Here is a 19450-nt window from a genome sequence, read left to right as displayed (position 1 = left end):
TTTAAAAAAAAGTATAATTCAATTTGACATAGGATCATTCTAAGTAAATAAGTTAATATGCAGCTTCAACTCGTTTAATACGAAATGTTTCATCAAAACCAAAATGATAGAAAGACTGAAATGCGGATTGTATTTTTAAAGATAAATGAATAACCGTAGACAGTTATCTTCAAGCAAGTCTTGTTCCTAAAGCATGGTGTTAGTATGATTTATAATATTTAAAAAATGGTCAAGTAGATAGGTTGTGTATTTAATCAATTTTTGAGTTTTATTTTGATTTTTGTTATATTTTTTTTTATATTATAAGTAGGGGAAGAGGGTTTGGCGGCTTATTGGGTCACCTGTGGGTAAAAGTAATGGAGATTTACAGTAATAAATATATCTGTAATGATTTCTGCAATTCAAGTGATGTACAATACTTATATAAATGTTTATTAAATTATCAACACAAACGTTTAAAAAACTATTTTTAATTTTTATCTATAACTACTAGTAACGAGATGCCATGCCATCGCACTTGAATAGTTTATTATAAAAATAGTTTAGAATTTTATTCTAGGATTTTACCAATAAAAGTGGGCAATATTACTTGCGATGTGCACGTCCCGGGTTTGCGCATGGATTGGCGCATAACACTTGAGTTTGACATTTGACAGTTGACACCCGTCGAATTCATTCATTGTTCATTCTCAAATCGGATCCGGAGCTGTTATTGTATAGTTGTGTATAACCGTTTATAAATAAACTAAAATATGTTACGAAACTTAGGCAAAGTTATAACACAAAAAGCTAAATATTCGGCTTCTGCTGCACCGGCACCGCAAACTAATCCAGAAATATTATATACCGGCGTAAGTAGCTAAATATATAATAATTATTAAATTATTTCAGTGAATGTTTTTATTTTCGTATATGCGTGAATGATATAATTTAAACTGCCGGCCTGGCGCTATCAGCCGGCATTTCAAGGTCATTTTAATGTTACGATAATAATTGATCGAACTGTATTTATTAAATTTATTATGTTCCTTGTGGTCTATAGTAACAATATTGTTATAAATCATCCAGCCCTTTTTGACTAATAACGATATATAAACCATATGATCACATCGAAAAATAATTATCTATTCATTAAAAATAAAATGGATTTTTATTATTTGATTACCACCTGATCTACATAAAAATTAAATTATAAAAACTACCTACCTTACATTTTTTTATTTAAGATTCGAAGATCTGCAAATAATAAAGAAAAGGAAAAACAATTTCCACACAATTAATATAATAATGTAATTTGATGATTATATCAACTGAAAAGTAATTATATTAATTTTATAATCAACTTTGTTGTCTTACATACGTACTTAAATATGGTATTTTTATTTACTATATTCCACATGGGTTTTTTATTTTAAATTAAAAGCAGAAATTAAGCCTAATTTTTATTTAGGACCTATATAATAAGTTCTATGTCATAACTCACTAAATATATTTTATTTTAATTCTCTATAACAGTCAACTATTGGCTTTATTATTTTCTCCCATTAGCTCTTCATCAATAATGAATGGGTAAAGGCATCAGATGGCAAAACTTTTAAGACTGAAAATCCTGCAAATGGCAAAGTGATCACAGAAGTGCAGCAGGCTGGCAAAGCTGATGTGGACAAAGCTGTTAAAGCAGCTAAAGATGCATTCAAGTATGTTCAAAATTGCCTTCATTGTCATGGATCATTTATCAAAGTACTACATCAACGTGCTGTGATGTAGGATATAGAAACTAAGTCTAACAATGGTAAAAAATCACTTTTGAGTGATCTCATGGGATCCCTTGATACAGGCTGGCCTTGTGTGGGGACCATTGTCAATACATTTATTAAATTCGTACATTACTGTAAAATTCATACTTTGTTTATTCATTATGTATAGCAAAATTTGTTGTGTTAAATAAAACATTTTTTATTTCATTTTCCCCTTCCTAAGACTTGCTGAAATTTATCAGAACTTAAATCTACATATTTATTTTGTAGTCATTAAGGTATATACTTCTTCTCAACAACTATAGCTGCATGCATTATTTGTGTAGATTTAAAATATGATTATAATCCGTTCACAATGAATCTATTAAATTATTGGATGTTCTGCATACAGACTTGGTTCACCATGGAGGTCGATGGACGCGTCGCAACGCGGGTTCCTTATCAACAAGCTCGCCGACCTTATCGAGCGGGACAGAGTATATCTGGCGGTAAGATCTGCTCTATATTTTACTTTTGATACCCGGATTGACTACTTTAGTTCGCGTCACTAGTCGAGTTTAAAGATTTTCGATGATAGTTATGCGAATGGCGGACGATTGCTCTTATTTGGAATGAACTGAGAGTAATCTTGCGAGGTTTAAGATACAGAGTTATTCAATATTAAGAAAGCGAACGTATGGAGCGAAATTATAAAAATATGACGAATTTTCAAATAATGTCCGTTCGTAACCAACTTGAGCAATTAATGTCTCCTTTTCCATTACCCGAGCCGTGGTATCGTTGATCGAAGCCCGAGCCTCATAATCGTTAAATATTATTGATAGCAATTTTCTTTATAGTTTTAAACAATTTTACGTTTGTATGTAACGCCCGATAGTTAGGTATCACAGTTGACATATTTACTTCTTGTTTAGAATAAAATTAAATAGATTTCCTATTATCCATTTATGATAATCGTAAATAATAGAAAACAAAAGTATCCCAAAAATTGCATTGATATATTGTATCGTAACCAAATCGTATGCGATTGAATAAATATACGAATTTTACTTTGAAACAACTGAGATATTATCCCCGTATGATACTGACATATATTATTTTTGTTAATCATAGTATTATTGGTGGTTCAATCAGTCATTCTTAAATAATCTAAAAATAAAACCAGTCGAATTTGTTATATTAACAAGTATGTAAAAAAATAATATTTGAAATACTGCCAATACAAGAATAGAAAAAACAAATATAACTAATTTAAGCTAATTAAATAAAGATCAGCTATCTTTCAAATTAAGCAAAGTCTCGTGTCTATACTATTTCGTATTCCTAGTGTATCTGTTTACTATTTTGTTTGTTATGTAATGTAAATCTTATCGTTGAATTGTATACGTTACGTTTATACGATATCGAAACTTATCGTATTGACAAAATGTCGTATTGAATATAGATATATCGTATAGTGCTATATTGATTTATCGCAATGTAATAAGAAACCTTATAGAAAAATCTGAAAACAAATTATTCATGGCCAAAAAAATCTATTGCGGAGCGTTTTTTTTTATTTTTATTTGATAATAATATAATACTTACTGATAGCCTTTTTTATTTGGATTATTATCTCTATGATTGGGTCTATTACATAGTCGCTATATATTATTTATATTGTCATTGTGCTTGTTTGGATGTTTGTCAAAATTTAACGCATGTTTCTTGTATATCCGGAATAAATTTAATATTCATTTGGTATTTTTTTATATCGGTAAATTGCAAAGTGGGTCTTTTTAAATCGAGTTTCTTATAAAACGAGGCTGTGAAAGATATTACGGATATTTTACAACGATGTCGCGATGTTAACTTGACACATAATTACTTCCTTATACTATATGGCCATTTTTTTAAAGTTGCAACTTGACGCGCTATGTTTCAAGAATATTAATTCAGTAAAGTCTTCGATATGCAGTTGCGAATGTTGTTGAACGTTTAAAGCCATAACAAGTATTGGTGAGCCGCGACCGGTTTTAGCAATAAACGCTACGATACTATGCTGTCGTGCTAAACTCAAAAGCGGTATCTCAAAAAATCAAAAACTTGATTTTTATGTCGTCAGATAGCTTAAAAAAATCCCCATCCAGTGAACTTACTTAAATAACGGTATCTTATTTAGAACTTGTTAAAAAAATCCTTTAAAGAGTTTCTTTATCTCAGTCTTACGTACAAAATTATAAAACTATATTTACAATACTTCGATTATCTCGAAATAAGGTTTCCCTGACATACCGCCTTTGCGCTTAGCACGGCAGTATGAGTATTGCATGAAGTAATAATCATTCTGTACTGTACTACATTTTGGGGTTGCGATTTAGTATCTTGTAACCGCATTTCAGGGTCAAAAATGGCAGTAATTTTTTGTCTTCAATTACTTCCGTTGTTAGAAAATACCGAATTTTCGAAAAATAAGGGAAAATAATTTTAATTTTTAAGTGGTTAAAGTACGTAAATATTATATAAACAGAGTTTAATTGTCAAATTTCACTTTCGTAAAGGTGAAGCTATTTTTTACCATACAGTCTTAAAATGTATTTATAAAAATAACTACAATAATACCACACTTACTTCTAAATAAGTTAAAAAAAGTTTTCTAAACTTCTCTTCCATCTGACGTACAGACAAGACGAGATATAGTTCATAACAGTAGATATGAAAAAAAAACAACATTTATAAGTATGAATACTACAAAAACACGAACAAAGAAACGCCAAACGTGTTACTTGTTAAGTTATTTTGAATGGAATTTATTCGGCCTTGGTGTACGTGTTCCTGCAGTTGCATCGTTATTTTTTTTATAGCAATAATCCAGCCAGACATGTTTGTCAATGAAAAGGAATCTGTACTTGTCACACAATACGAAAAATACATAATACATTATGTACATTCATATGCATTCGTAAAACAAGTCTTTACAGTTGGGACATGCGTGAGGGGAATGGTAATGTACTAGAATGGTAAGGATCGGAGTAATGTAAACCATATTAAAATGTATCTGAAGACAACTTGAATGATAATTATTTAAATGTATTCTTTATTTGCGGATGCATATAAATGTGTAAATGAAATTAATTCGAATTGGTTTTGTTATCTTAATGTCGCGTGTTTTAGATAGGTTATGTGTTGAAAAAAGTTTCAAACAACTTTGCTGTCCACTTAAATTTAAATTTATAAATGGCAATTGAGAAAAAAATGTATTCTACAAATGGACTATAAAAGACTCATAGTAAAAAAAATCCCAAAAGCATTGTTGAGAAGCTGATGTTTAAAATTGAATGAGCGATCACTCTTAATAAATCGTTAATTGTAAAATTTTTACACATAATCAAATCCAATATTTTTGATGAAAAGGAAATTAGAGACAAAATTTTGAATATTGTTTAAGTAACGAAAATGAAAAGATTTTGATTTCCCAAAAAGAAAAATATTTTGATCAAATGACAGATTTTTATATAATTTTTTTTAAATAAAAATCTGTCATTACACTTTTCTACAGTTGTCTGGGCCTACCTGTTTTTATATCAACAAATTACTTATCATATTTTTTTATTTATCAATTTAATTTTTATTCCAAATTTCTAAGAGCACGTTGGCCAGCTGAACATTACGAATTCAATATCCTTTACTTTATTCTAAAGCTGTCGCGGTACAGATTACCTATTAATCCAAGCATTACCATGTGTTAATAAACTCCAACATAAAAGACAAAAGGTACAACAAATTGTTGTATGAAGTCCATTACGAATCGTCTTGAGTTGCCCACAAATGTCAATTATGACGCTATATTATATTTTATAGACATTTTCACTGAGAAAAATGAACATTTCCATATATACTTTATTATATGTACTAGTGACTACCAACACCATATATACGTTCGTGTATAATGATAAAAAATTGTCAAATTTTAAATAAAAATGTCTCTGGTCTCCCTTTACAAAATTTCGTTCAATTAGATACAATGGCCGGAAACCAAAACGAATCGATTGTTCCGTATGGTTTTGTTTGAAAAAACGTTACGTAATCATGTTATTTGGAACGTGGTTTACGAGTGTGACCTTCGCCTTGATATTGACTTAGCTGAAGGCGCTCCGCTTCGTGTGGTGTGTAAAAATAATGTTTTTATCTGCTCGCTATCTTATACTGAAAATAATTGGGTTGAAAGAACTAAATTGTTCCAAAAGTAATATAATAAATATTATGATGACGTATAATGCAATAAAAATAATTAAAACATAGGCTTATGCGTGTGAGGCCTTCCTTCCCCTTTAACACAGTAAAATAGAATTACAAAATGTTTATGATTTAAACCACGAAGTGTTTTACAATTCCGGTGAGACTTTCCCGCCCTCACACCCACCACTACAACTCCTGTAAGCCAGGATCAGCAGTGGCACGCTTTTTATGACACCGAGCAGAGAAGCTTGTGTGTTTTACAATTCACTGTAACTAGCCCGGCGTGAGAGTAAATTAAGGCATTTGTAAAAAAAATGGATCTGGGGGGGGGGGCAATAGGATTTTTCGGCCCTTTTTTCCATACGGCTATCAAAGTATTCCTTCAATCAGAACGCTCGTAATTGCAAAAAGACGGATTTGTCCGCGTTGACGGAATAGGGCCCTTTACCTTGGCAATTTAGTATTCATCCATAATAAAACACTTCATAAACCCCATATCCCAGGACTATCTGAATAAATAATCGCTTGGTTTCTTAACAGAGTCTGGAAACGCTGGACAACGGCAAGCCTTACACGGCAGCGTATTACGGCGACTTGGCTGCAGTTGTGAAGAACCTTCGCTACTATGCCGGCTGGGCGGACAAGAACCACGGCATGACTCTACCCACCGACGGGAAATACTTCGCTTACACACGGCATGAGCCTGTCGGTAAGTCTGCCCATCAGTGGGGAAGTGTACATAAACTAGTTCTTGCCGTCTTTTATTTTATAATTCATGTTAAATTTAGCTATTGTATGTCGTGTTGGGTTCCCTTTTGGAAAAATTCACCCTTCGCCACTGCTTCCCATACTCAGGTCCAGTATAACGCGATTAGTAGATACTGACATCGTAGTAAATGGGATGCTGGTATAGATTCCATATTATTATAATGAGATCCCGCCATCTTTTATTTAACGAATAAATTAAACTGATAGTTTTTTTCTTTTTGTCTCTACGTGCAAAAACAACAAATACAAATAACTAACATGTGTTAAAAATTGTTTGGCATGTTACGGTTTGTTAAACAAAATTTCTACAGATAAATAAAATTTTATTATTTCTTTACTTTGACATAACTAGTCGAGAAAATAAGCACGCATGTCAATGTCAGTAGACGTATAGAGATAAAAACAATGGTGGGAACTATTCAGATCTTCAATTTGGTTACATTTACTTGTGGTCTGGATATTGCAGGGGAGATCAAGTGAATGATTTAGCCAAAGGTGTAGCTTTAGGGTGTGCTATCTAATATGTATGATCAACGCAAGCATCATTTGTGAAAAGTTAATTTCACAATTAATTTTAGGGAAAGAATAATTTTTATATTTTTTATATATTTACATCCAACGCGTCCACATGCCTCTTTGTAGATATATCCTTCTATAGTGCAGGGCCGTAGCTAGGGGGGGGGGGGCATTGAGGGGCAATGCCCTACCATAAAATGCTAATGCCCTACCTTAAAATACTAATGCCCTACCTTAATAATCAACAAAATTGGACATTACGACTCAATGAATATATATGGAGCAGCGGTTTTATTTTACGATTTGGAAGTTGGTCCCATAGTAAGAGTTATTCGTATTGATGGGCGAAATACCCTCTTTCGAGATTTATGGGAATTTTGTTACAATCTGTATATTACCTTAACAATTACGTAAGTTAATTAACCTTTTTTTTTTTTGCTCATCTTCACATTTTAAGGAAACCAAAAATCGATTGAGCAGATCAGATCTAGTAACATTTTTATTTCCGCCCTGCTTGTAAAAACAGCTGCCCGACCTTAAATTGAAGTCTAACTACGGCCCTGCTATAGTGGTCAGTATATTAGAGACTGTAATATAATTGCAATTTATATTTTTAAAAAGACTTAACGTCTGTACACGATAGGCATAACATACAATAAAAAAAAAATGTACAAATAATTTACAATTGTGTTTACTTTCGCATCACGACGACACCGAGTGACAATTTTTTTTTGCATACTCATTGCCGATAATTTTTAATACACACGGAATTTTTTTGTTTTCAGTGCCAATTGATATCTCTCCGATAATATATGAGCATAACCTTTGTGTACGTTGTGTACCAAGGTCAGTTTTTTTTATTTACTTAACATTAGTATTGGTATGAAATTCTATTTACGTATGTCAGTGTTTTTTTATGTATACGCAAAAACGACGAAGTAAAAAAAACATTCATATCTTAATTAGGATGACTGGGAAATATGAGAATCCTATTTTTTTTTGTATATGTATATCTATTTTTTTAAATAGACAGGGTTTTACCAGGCGTGTGGTGACTTCGTGATGTCATGACACCACAAGACTCAAAAATATGATAGAAAGGAAACATAACGTTTACTTCATATTGCATAACAAATAATAATTAACAGTATTCCAATCTTCACTTTGAGGAAAATGCTCGTTAATAAAAACTTACATCTAATACGTTACACACGGCTGCAGATCATTGACCAAGCACGAAGTTACTTTCTAGGCGGAATTACAGTACTAAAACTCACTACTTTTTGTAACATCTTGTGAGTAACACATGCTTAGGTATACGTGTTCATTGCAGTATTCGCAGTTCGTATACCAAAATTTTTAGTAGTCCCCCCTGTGACCACGAAAGCTGAGTCTTCGAAACGTCGGGAGAAAAGTAAAATATGAAAATCGCGATAATATCCGAAAAATAGTTTAATTATAATGCCGAAATATTTTATTTTTATTTTGGGGTATTCGGGGAACTTACAGCTAATTTTACAAAATAAGTTACAAATTGAATAACTATATGGCAATTATAAGCTTCCACGCGTAGAGAAATATGAACAAGAGTTATATTCGTTAAAAGAATTTCGGTCTTGAATCATCATCACCGTGTTGGTCTAAGACCGATTTGAGTTTGGTAATTCTTCGTTATTGGTATTCAAATTTCTAATTTTATGTTTAACACATTTCTGTCTGAGGGTACTCAACAAAATTACGTAACTAAATATTAAGGTTATAGCTTAAGGTCCATTTTTAATTAAATATTCCATTTTTTTAATTTAATACGACGAAATTTTAAAGGCCGAAATATCCATGCATATTAATTATTTTTACGTTTTTCTTTCAACTGCGAGAACTAATCACTAACTAGACGTGAATTTAAATTCTTTACTTGTCAATACTTGTTTAGTTACCCAGATTAAAGGTGAAACAAAATGTATGAAAAATGGACCTTAAGCTATAACCTTAAAAAATGAGACGTAAAGAATATTATTATTACGGATAATGAACAATTTTTAAATTACCCGTTTGGTGTTCTCGGGTATTAGAAAATGTTGTTGAAGTGGTTTATGCGTTGTGAAATTTCTATTTTGTCGGTTCTACAATATTTGCACTGTGAGGAATGAGGTCGACATTCCGTTTGCGACGCATTTATCGTTTTTATCTCGATTCTGACACGATGCATGCTGATTACTGCAACTATGATTATGTTGATAAAAAGCAATCATAAATATTTAACACGTTAAATTATATCAGTATCCGTCATTAAAAATGCAAAACTGGTATACAACTTTATTTATTTATTATTGCAATTGAATGAAGAGTATGTCGCTCGCCTGAAGGTATGCGATACGACCACGCATAAACAGTAGCACCACCATACAGAATTTTGAATTAAAAAATAATGCGTGGTGCTCCACTGCGCTCGTCATCTTGAGACAAGAGGTTAGTCCCATAATGCACAGTAATTACGCTGCATGCAATGTCCTTCAAACTGGAACACAACAGTTATTATAGTCGTTGCGTTATTAAATGAAACCACACGCTTATTTTCTGGAAATATCTAAGAGAATTCGTCATAGGGGAAAAATCATACCTTCAGTCAGAAATACTACTTATGTACATACCATATTCGTACTTAACTATAAAGTGGTCAAGGAATAAGAAAAGTGTCACCAGTATTTTTAGTGAAAATATTTGTTATTCGTGGATCATTATTCGCACAGTTTTAGCTCTAAAGACGAGTATTCATCTATTAACGCAGTGTCAAAATGATTATGTATAGGTAATATAGTAATTATTTCAACAATTTCAACATTTAATTAATTTCAACATAGACATCAGGAAGCAGCGCTATTCTATCTTTATTGTAACTATTACTGGAACATGCTGAAATTATTGTCCCTCTGGTATTTTACATTTTATTTAATCAATTAGTCTATCGCCAACCACTGCTGAACGTACTTCGGCTTCACTAAGTTAGTGCGAACCATTCTACGAATTATACGATGATACAATGAACTTGTCCAGGTGTGTAATATCACCCTGTATTGTATACTGTCCTACTGCTGGGCATGGGCTTTTACTACTGACGAGGATTTAGGTCTAAGTCCAATCTGAACTAGTGCGAATTGACAGACCTCATAAATCTTCGAAATTCTAATGTGCAACTCTTAGATATGTAGGTTTCTCTCGATGTTTTATCTAGGTGTGTGCGGCCAGATCATCCCATGGAACTTCCCACTGCTGATGGCGGCGTGGAAGCTGGGCCCCGCACTCGCTTCAGGGTGCACGCTCATCATGAAACCAGCCGAACAAACACCCCTCACTGCGCTTTACATCGCGCAACTTGTCAAGGTGACCAAAGTTTTAAATTTATATAATTTAGGTGCAATTTTGAATGAAATTGTATTTTTGTCACTTCAGTGCTATTCAATTAGTCGTGGCCAGAAATTCGGCTACGTAATCTTGTTTTTTTTTTATCATGTCAGAGTTTCTACATTGTTCCTTTTTTAAGTCACTGAAAGATGTTACAATTTTCTTATTGGATTATAAGCTAGTAGATCTTCAGTTACTCATGTTCAATCATATGATGAAAAATTGATATATCCATTCCACCCTAGTTTCCCCTCTTCTAGACTAGTTATGAGCCAGGTATTTGGTTTCCCAGGAGGCGGGCTTCCCCCCCGGCGTGGTGAACATGTTGCCGGGCTTCGGTGACGCGGGCGCGGCGCTCGTCGACCATCCTGACGTCGACAAGATCGCGTTCACAGGTACATATTTAAGCGTCAATTACCGCCATTTTTAAGTTATCGATGCCATTCGTTTTTTTATCTATCTTAAAACTGGACCAATCAGAACAAAGCTTTTATTGACATGTTTATAAATGACGTATTTTGATTGGTTCATTCTCGGAATCGGATTGAAGATTGAGATCGTGATCGTTTATTAAAATCGGATATTAGATGGAGCAATTACAGCTAGCAATAGTCGTACGCAATTGTAACAATCTCCTAAGAACTTTTCTTGTATCCAAAGCGGTTATTGTCTTGTCTCAAAAATCCCCCTATATATTTTCTAAACACCCTTCCTATAAATAGTTGTTCGCATGTTTGTTTCAAGTATGGAAATGTGCTAATATTTCCCAACTTTCCCAGGTTCGACGGAGGTGGGTAAGAAGATCCAGCGCGGCGCCGCCTCGTCCCTGAAGCGTATCACGCTGGAGCTGGGCGGCAAGTCACCCAACATCATCCTCGGCGACGTGGACCTCGAGAAGGCCGTGGAGGCCGCGCATACTGCCTTGTTCTACAACATGGGACAGTGCTGCACTGCTGGTAAGTGGTGACGAGTGTTTTAGTGTGTACATGTAGTTTATGTAGCTATTTTTGCGGCTGACTGTACAACTTATTCACGTTTTATTTTTTTACTGACCTTACCTAAAGTAAAGTAACCTCTTTTCCCGAAAAGGTTCGTACCATCGATTATATGTAGTACGTACTAGATTTGGCGTTCCGAACTTTCGCTGCATGCAACTGAATTGAACTGTTATCCATTCAAACTGATTTTAGTATGGTGTCAATATTGATGCTTGTGGCTGTGTACGGAGTGGCGCTCATAATATAAGAACGCTAGTCTAAGTGCAAACTTGGACGTGATAAAAAATAATAGTGCAAGAAGTAAAATTATTTGTTATTTAAGTGAATAAATAGATTATGACAGTGACATTTTGATTGCCATTTTAGTTCAGATGTTGAACAAATAGTTTAATATAGACGTCCGAGTCTATATAATATACGTCAGTGGTTCGTACTTAATATCAGAAAAATCAGCTTATGAAGGAGTAGAGTATTATCAAGCGTATCGGGCTATTTTTGCCCTACATAAAACTCACTATCAATAACGACGAGCTGTTATTCCTCGTCAGCTCTCTGTGAAGTACCTGGTATCGCGACTCAACGGTAAAAAAAAATTATTTTGAGACTTCCTCAATATTCAATACATTTTAAAACATAACACGGTACAAAACTGTTCTATTTATAAAACGAAAATAGCGCGGCGACGGATCGAACTCACGTTATAATAGTTAATCGACGTAGGAAAAAATCGTGCTGGCCTAATGTAAACTCTTATTGTCTGTAAATACTAGCATTGTTGGAAGTATGCAGTAACGGTGTGTTACCGCCCTTTAAGGAGGAAGAAATGATAGATAATAAGGTGTTTTCTTTTTTATTATTATGGCATTAATGCCGGTGTCGACAATTCTGCCAAATGTGCGATGAGTAGATAATAAGTTATAGACTGCAAACATTATTTTACCAAAGAATTTTCGAGTTACAGATTTCCTTATATTTTTTAGGGTTTGTTCTATATACTCGTGTTCACTGAAGTTCATGCATAGTGTTCATTGAATGTCTCTCGTCAGTTAAATTAAACCACCAATACTACAACATTTACTAAACGACTATACATTGTGCCGGGTGTAACTGGACTACTTAACAGCGCTAAACAAACATGCATATAAAAACGCAACTATGCAATTATCAATACGTGTGTCGCTACACATCGTTACTGCGTATATTTGTATTAATAATAGTAAACTACGCATGTGACTTCCATAAACGAGAGCATAATTGTAATGTTTACAATTTTAAATACGTAATACCATGCAGGTTCCCGAACGTTCGTGGAAGACAAAATCTATGACAAGTTCGTGGAGTTGTCCGCGGAACGCGCCAAAAGGAGAGTTGTAGGGGATCCCTTCAAACCCGAGGTGGAACAGGGACCACAGGTAATGAAACGTTCGTAGCATCACGCCTTCCGTTTACAGGGGTAGACAGAAGGGTATACACCGTAGACAGAGTAAAGTGTAGTTGTATAGCTCCTATTCAGTCCAACAGAAAGGGATGGTATTTTTTTAAATCCAATGAGTATGCAATGAGTATATTTAAATTGTCACAATGGCGCAAGTGTAAGGGATGATATGATAAGTATTGGTTATGGCGATAGCGTCACCTCTTACCAAATTATGGCACGGAACACTCATACCTAACTGCGTCCCCTGGTTCCATTTCTACCTACCCTTCCGGATAAAAGGCGTAATATGTGTTTTCTACCTACCCTTTCAAGCCAAAGGCGTAACGAGTTTGTAAACTACTCCCCAGATCGACAGCGAGCAGCACGGCAAGATCCTCAGCCTGATCGAGAGTGGGAAGCAGCAGGGAGCCAAGCTGGTGGCGGGAGGAGGCCGCGCCGGGGACGTCGGCTACTTCGTGCAGCCCACCGTGTTCAGCGATGTCAAGGACGACATGGACATCGCCAGGACTGAGGTATATCTCTGATGCTGGTGGAGGGGTTTCTTTTATGGTTCGAAATGGTCTTCAAATTAACATTAAACTTCTTTTCGGATTGTATCGCGGTTTTTTATATTTTAGTTTTGTCCCGACGTTGCGAAGACTGCAGCCTTCATGGTCTTCGAAACGTCGGGAGAAAACTAAAATATAAAAAACCGCGATACAATCCGAAAAGTAGTTTGATTTTCATGTCTAACATTCGCGTAAATATAGGAAAAATAGATCTTTAAATTATTATCAATCGGTGACAATTGCCTCTCACATATGATGAGGGGGGGGGGGGGCGAGGTTCCACTATTTGATACGTAGTTTGTCTCCACTAGGGGAGAGTTAGGTTTTGGATGAGTTAAAAGAACCAATGAAACCGGTTATAACGACTCCCGTTATAGCGACGCATCGGTTATAACGACTAAAATAATGTATTTAAAAAGCGTATTGTTTATAACGTCTATTGGATATAGCGTCCAGATTCGCTGATCTCTTCGCTGTCGCTATAACCGGTTTTCACTTATGGCTTATGAAATTAGGTATGTGGTTCATACAAAATATATTCAGTACTGATGTGATGTGGACAGGGTTAATGTTTTTTTTTTACAAATGTCAAGGTTGCAGGTAAAATTAGCAAACGGTTATTTATAAATATTAAATAATAATCTTTTCATTATACCTACTTCTTTATATTATAAGTACATTTAATGAATTTGGATAGTATTAATTTTATTATTTAATAGTTAGATTATGGTGGAATAATTTTTTATGAAAATTTGCTATCTTTTAAGTTTTTCGTGTATATGTAATATAAAGGTGAGATAATTTACGTAGAATTTTTTCAAAGGCTCTAAAAATGCAGTTTTTATAAATATAAAAAATACGTGCACTTAACAAATAACCCTATCTATTGTTAGTGGACCATTTTTACATTCAATCCTGAGAGATATACGGACGATGTCAATACGCGATATGGATCGCTACAATTATATTAAAACTTGTGTCTAAGGCTTGCAGATGACCTATTTTAATTGATTTATTCAAATGGATCTGAAGTTAGCGATAGATTCTTTTATTGAAAACGAGCGTAGGGTTATCAATTAATTCCATATATGGTAGACAAGATATATTTTTTATATGGTCGGTGGCATAGTTGTAACGCGTGCCAGGAGTACGACTACCACGCTGAAGTCCTAGAGTCCAATCTCGGGATGGGCCAACAATATTGTGCCTGGGTTTTATTAGCATAAAAATTACGCAACCGCAGCTCGGAGTGAGGACTTGACGATGTGTTACCCCCGTGCATAGGAAACCAAGTTAAGCCGTTGGCCCTGCGCTTGATCTCCAGTCATGTCGGATTGCCGTCTCAGCGGACTATGAGAGTGAAGGAACATAGAGTGCTCCTGTGTACTGCACACACTTGTGGACTATAATATTTTGGATGTTCCTGGCTGATCTCCTGGCTGTGATCGAAATTTGGCTAGGAAGAATTCTTTTTTTTATATAAATATATTAAGTTACAGCGATCGCATCGCTTACCATCAGGCGAACGGCAAGCTCGTTTCGTCATTCAAAGCATTAAAAAAAAACTCTATACGCTCTGCTTTAGATCTTCGGACCAGTGCAGCAGATCATCAAGTTCTCGCAGCTGGACGAGGTGGTGGAGCGCGCCAACAACACGGAGTACGGACTCGCCGCCGCCGTCTTCACCAAGGACCTCGACAAGGCCAACTACCTTGTGCAGGTAACTACATACACATTAATAACCAGCCCTGTATTGTATACTGTCCCACTGCTGGGCGTGGGCTTCCTATACTACTGAGAGGGATTAAGCCTTAGTTTATGATGCTGGTTAACTTATCTATATACGAAGGAAGACCAAACTATAGATAACCACAAAGATTCAGTTCAATTCAATTGTTGGAATATAGGTTTTACAAATTAAGGAAAGTACATAATCGTGGGCCCTGCAGGGCACGGCAACATAGAAGAGAGGGAGAAACTTTTCCTTCAATAAATAGTGTTGTTCTAAGAAATTCATAATTTGTTTCTTGTTAAACTAATAATCTAAAGAATAAAAATAATAAAAAACATTAATGTTTTGTCAAAGATGAGAACGGAACGGGTACAGGACAGTGGCGAGATTCTTATCGGCTCTCCTTTTAGGTTTTTACGTTTGTCTTACTTTTGTTATCTGTTAAATTGGCCGCGATGTATTAACTAAGGCAATTTTTATTTTTCTCGGGTTACCATTTAAAAAATTTCACCCTTCGTCGTCAGAGGCACGAGTCGTGAGCACACTCGTGATTGGTCGGTTTGTCGTCCAACGAGCCGATATTACGCGATTGGTTCCTCAGTCCATGCTCATTGTCTATTAGCTTACATGGGTCATGCGACTACTATACAATTTCGTCCTATTTGTGCATTCAAGCTGGCAATGTGCTCACGACTCGTGCCGTTTATTGAATGTAATCTATACTATTATATAAAGCTGAAGAGTTTGTTTGTTTGTTTGAACGCGCTAATCTCAGGAACTACCGGTCCAAACCGAAAAATTATTTTTGCGTTGGATAGCCCTTTATTTGTAGAGTGCTATATGCTATATATCATCACGCTATACCAATAGGAGCGGAGCAGTAATGGCTAATCTCAGGAACTACCGGTTCGAACTGAAAAATTCTTTTTGTGTTGGATAGCGCTTTGTTCGTGGAGTGCTATAGGTTATATATCATCACGCTATAACTAATAGGAGCGGAGCAGTAGTGGCTAATCTCAGGAACTATCAGTTTGAACTGAAAAAATATTTTTGTGTTGGATAGCCCTTTGTTCCTGGAGTGCTATAGGCTATATATCATCACGCTATGACCAATAGGAACGGAGCAGTAATGAACCATGTTGCAAAAACGGGGAAAATTTATTAGTTTTGAGAGCTTCTGTTGCGTGGGCTGCGTAAACGGTTAAAGTTATGCAACAATGATGTATAATGGGATTGTTCCTCTTAAAAAGTTCTACAAAAATATATTATAACACAAAGTCCCCCGCTGCATCTGTCTGCCTGAACGTGTTAAACTCAAAAACTACCCAATGTATTAGGATAAAATTTGCTATGGAGACAGTTTGAGACCCTGGGAATAACATAGGCTCCCGGAAATATATATAACGTGACTTTTATAACGGAAAACTTTAGCCCGAAAAACTTTATAACGCGGGCGGAGCCGCGGGCAAAAGCTAGTTGGAGATAAATAGGAACGAACTTTTTCTATGTATTTGAATTAAAACAGTATAACATGCATCTTACTTATAACTTATGAAATAATACTATATTATAAAACCAGTTATTTGCCTCGTTATCATGAAATAAGAAAAGTCACGAACTTCCATGTGCGTTAAACATGTTTTTATAGTTGATACTATCTTTAGTGCAATTTAAATTGACTTTATAACCAATACATTATAATATGTTAATCAATAGTGGCATTTAAATGCCATTTCAAATGATTTATTAATCGACTTAAAAAAAGGAGGAGCTTTGCAATTCGACGTGTTTTTTTTTACATTTGTTACCTCAGAATGCGTTAATTTATTAACCGATTTGGATATTTCTTTTTTTTATTTGGAAAGATATACTTCCAGATTGGTCTCATAGAAATATGTTTATTATGAGCAACTCCTTTTTTGAAGTGAGTTACAAATAAAAACTTTTTAACAAACCATTATTTAAATTAACAAAACGTTATTATTTCTCTGTGTATTGCAGAAGATCCGCGCCGGCACAGTTTGGGTGAACGACTACAATATCTTCGGCAACCAAGTGCCTTTCGGAGGATTCAAGCAGTCCGGTATCGGCAGGGAGAACGGGCCTTACGGCATCAACAACTATACAGAGGTCAAGGCTGTTGTGGTCAAACTTACAGACAAGAACTCATAGGTCAGCCTTAAGGGATAGCAGTGGCGAAGGGTGACATCATGTGAAATTGGACCCAACATATCGCATCACTACATAGTATAAAACAAAGTCGCTTTCTCTGTCCCTATGTGTGCTTAAATCTTTAAAACTACGCAACGGATTTTGATGCAGTTTTTTTAATAGATAGAGTGATTCAAGAGGTAGGTTTATGTGTATAATAACATCCATTAAATAGTGGAGAAATAGTTATTTTGTTATGTTATACCCGTGCGAAGCCAGAGCGGGCCGCTATGTTTTTATATACAACGTTCACAGTTTTTCTGTAGTGTATTTAGTATCAGCATTGCACCCGTGCGAAGCCGGGGCGGGTCGCTAGTTCTTAATAAAATAATGACCCATTCCAAAATTGATACTTTGTGGGAATCGTCAAACAAACAATTTCTGTTTGCGACCGTTTAGTTTTTTCCCTTTTTTTTTTTCATTTTTTACCTATCTTTAATAAGCTTAATTTTATAGCAACTTCAAAAAAAGGTAGCAAACAAAAATTAGTTTTCCGATGACTGCCACAAATTAACAATTTTGAAACAGGTCATTATTTTATTAAAAGTGCGATATATATGTGAATGAATGCGGTCTGTAAATATTTCTAATGATAATTCGATTTTACATAACCAAAAGGGATTCGATATATGCACCCTTTGCCCTAGGTTAGTTGTATGCCATATTGCAAGAAGTAAACTTTGCTATACACATATTCAACTGAGGTATAAGAAAATTAGGTAAAGTCCGAGTGCCCTAATCACTCTATAGCGGCGAATCCGTCTTTTTCCAATTGCGGGCGATCTATTCGAAGGATAAGTTCAATAGCAGTATAGGTAAGAGATTCAATATCTGCTATTTACCTATGCGGCTATTATAGCTGTCTGATTATATCGCGCGTGATAGCAAAAAGACGGATATACCCTCGTAGACGGAATAGGACCCTGTCCTTACTGTTTACGTTTGTTTTTTTTTTGTTATCGTATATGTATATTTTAGGATGCGTTTCCATAGGAGTAGCAAGATGAGATGTAAAGAGTAAGCGTTGTTATCAGTTGAAACATTTTAACAGTTGATCTAGTGGAAGCGCATTCTAGCTGTGTATCGTCAATGTCTAAACTACGTGATGTATGAAAATAATGATTTTTCTAAATTCATCTAAGACGAGAAGTCTCCAAGATCCAACTTTTCGTCAATTATGTTATGTTGGTAAATTTGGTAATATAACCCAATGAAATTGGACCAAAAATTAATATAATATGAATAATTGTTACATGTATAAGCCGTAATGGGTAAAGTCACCATGGGAAGTAATAAAAGAATGTAGATATTGATTGCAAATTGATATATTTTAAATATTTAAATACAAATACCATACTGGGTTGGCCTTGAGAACTATTTCTGGAATTACTAGTCGCACGCAACGTAATGCATTTATAAAAGATGTTAAATTTTAATATTAAAAATCTACAGTTAAAGAAATCAATAATCATACGCAAAAACATCTTTCTTTCCTTATAGTTTTTTTTTGCATCAAAAATCTGTAACGCATTTTAATTTAGGTACTGATTTTATATGTGTACTTCTAGTTTTATTAAGTATAAGGTATCCTAAAATAATTTCTAATCAGTGATATTCGTAAATCTTTGTGACATTTTTTTTTTATACAAACATGTTCATTACGTGTTCATTGCTACCAAAGACTAAACTTGAAGGAAAATGAAATAATTACTAAATGTCGCATTCTAAAATGCACAAACATGTTGTAAGAAGTAAAAAATTAATATTTTCTCTTGATATCGTTGTCCTTTGTATACTGTTCACTGTTACCTAGTTTTAAATGTAAAATAAAAAACTGTATGTATTTTAAAGTATGAGTTTTA

General features: G+C 34.6%; 1 protein-coding gene across 1 annotated transcript; it reads left to right on the top strand.

Annotated features, from left to right (window-relative positions):
- Positions 1-627: 627 nt before the first annotated feature.
- LOC115451173 (aldehyde dehydrogenase, mitochondrial) lies at positions 628-19438 on the top strand. The gene is made up of 11 exons (XM_030179410.2): positions 628-851; positions 1549-1697; positions 2149-2245; positions 6516-6684; positions 10492-10640; positions 10954-11056; positions 11441-11617; positions 12953-13071; positions 13445-13609; positions 15231-15365; positions 17379-19438. The coding sequence occupies exons 1-11, from the start codon at positions 753-755 to the stop codon at positions 17547-17549; spliced, it is 1533 nt and encodes a 510-aa protein (XP_030035270.1). The 5' UTR covers positions 628-752; the 3' UTR covers positions 17550-19438.
- The last annotated feature ends 12 nt before the right edge of the window (positions 19439-19450 follow it).

Source organism: Manduca sexta, chromosome 8, assembly GCF_014839805.1.
Source record: "Manduca sexta isolate Smith_Timp_Sample1 chromosome 8, JHU_Msex_v1.0, whole genome shotgun sequence".
Taxonomy (NCBI): Eukaryota; Metazoa; Arthropoda; class Insecta; order Lepidoptera; family Sphingidae; genus Manduca; species Manduca sexta.
The sequence above is the reverse complement of the archived record's forward strand: the minus strand, read 5'-3'. Positions and strand labels throughout refer to the sequence as shown.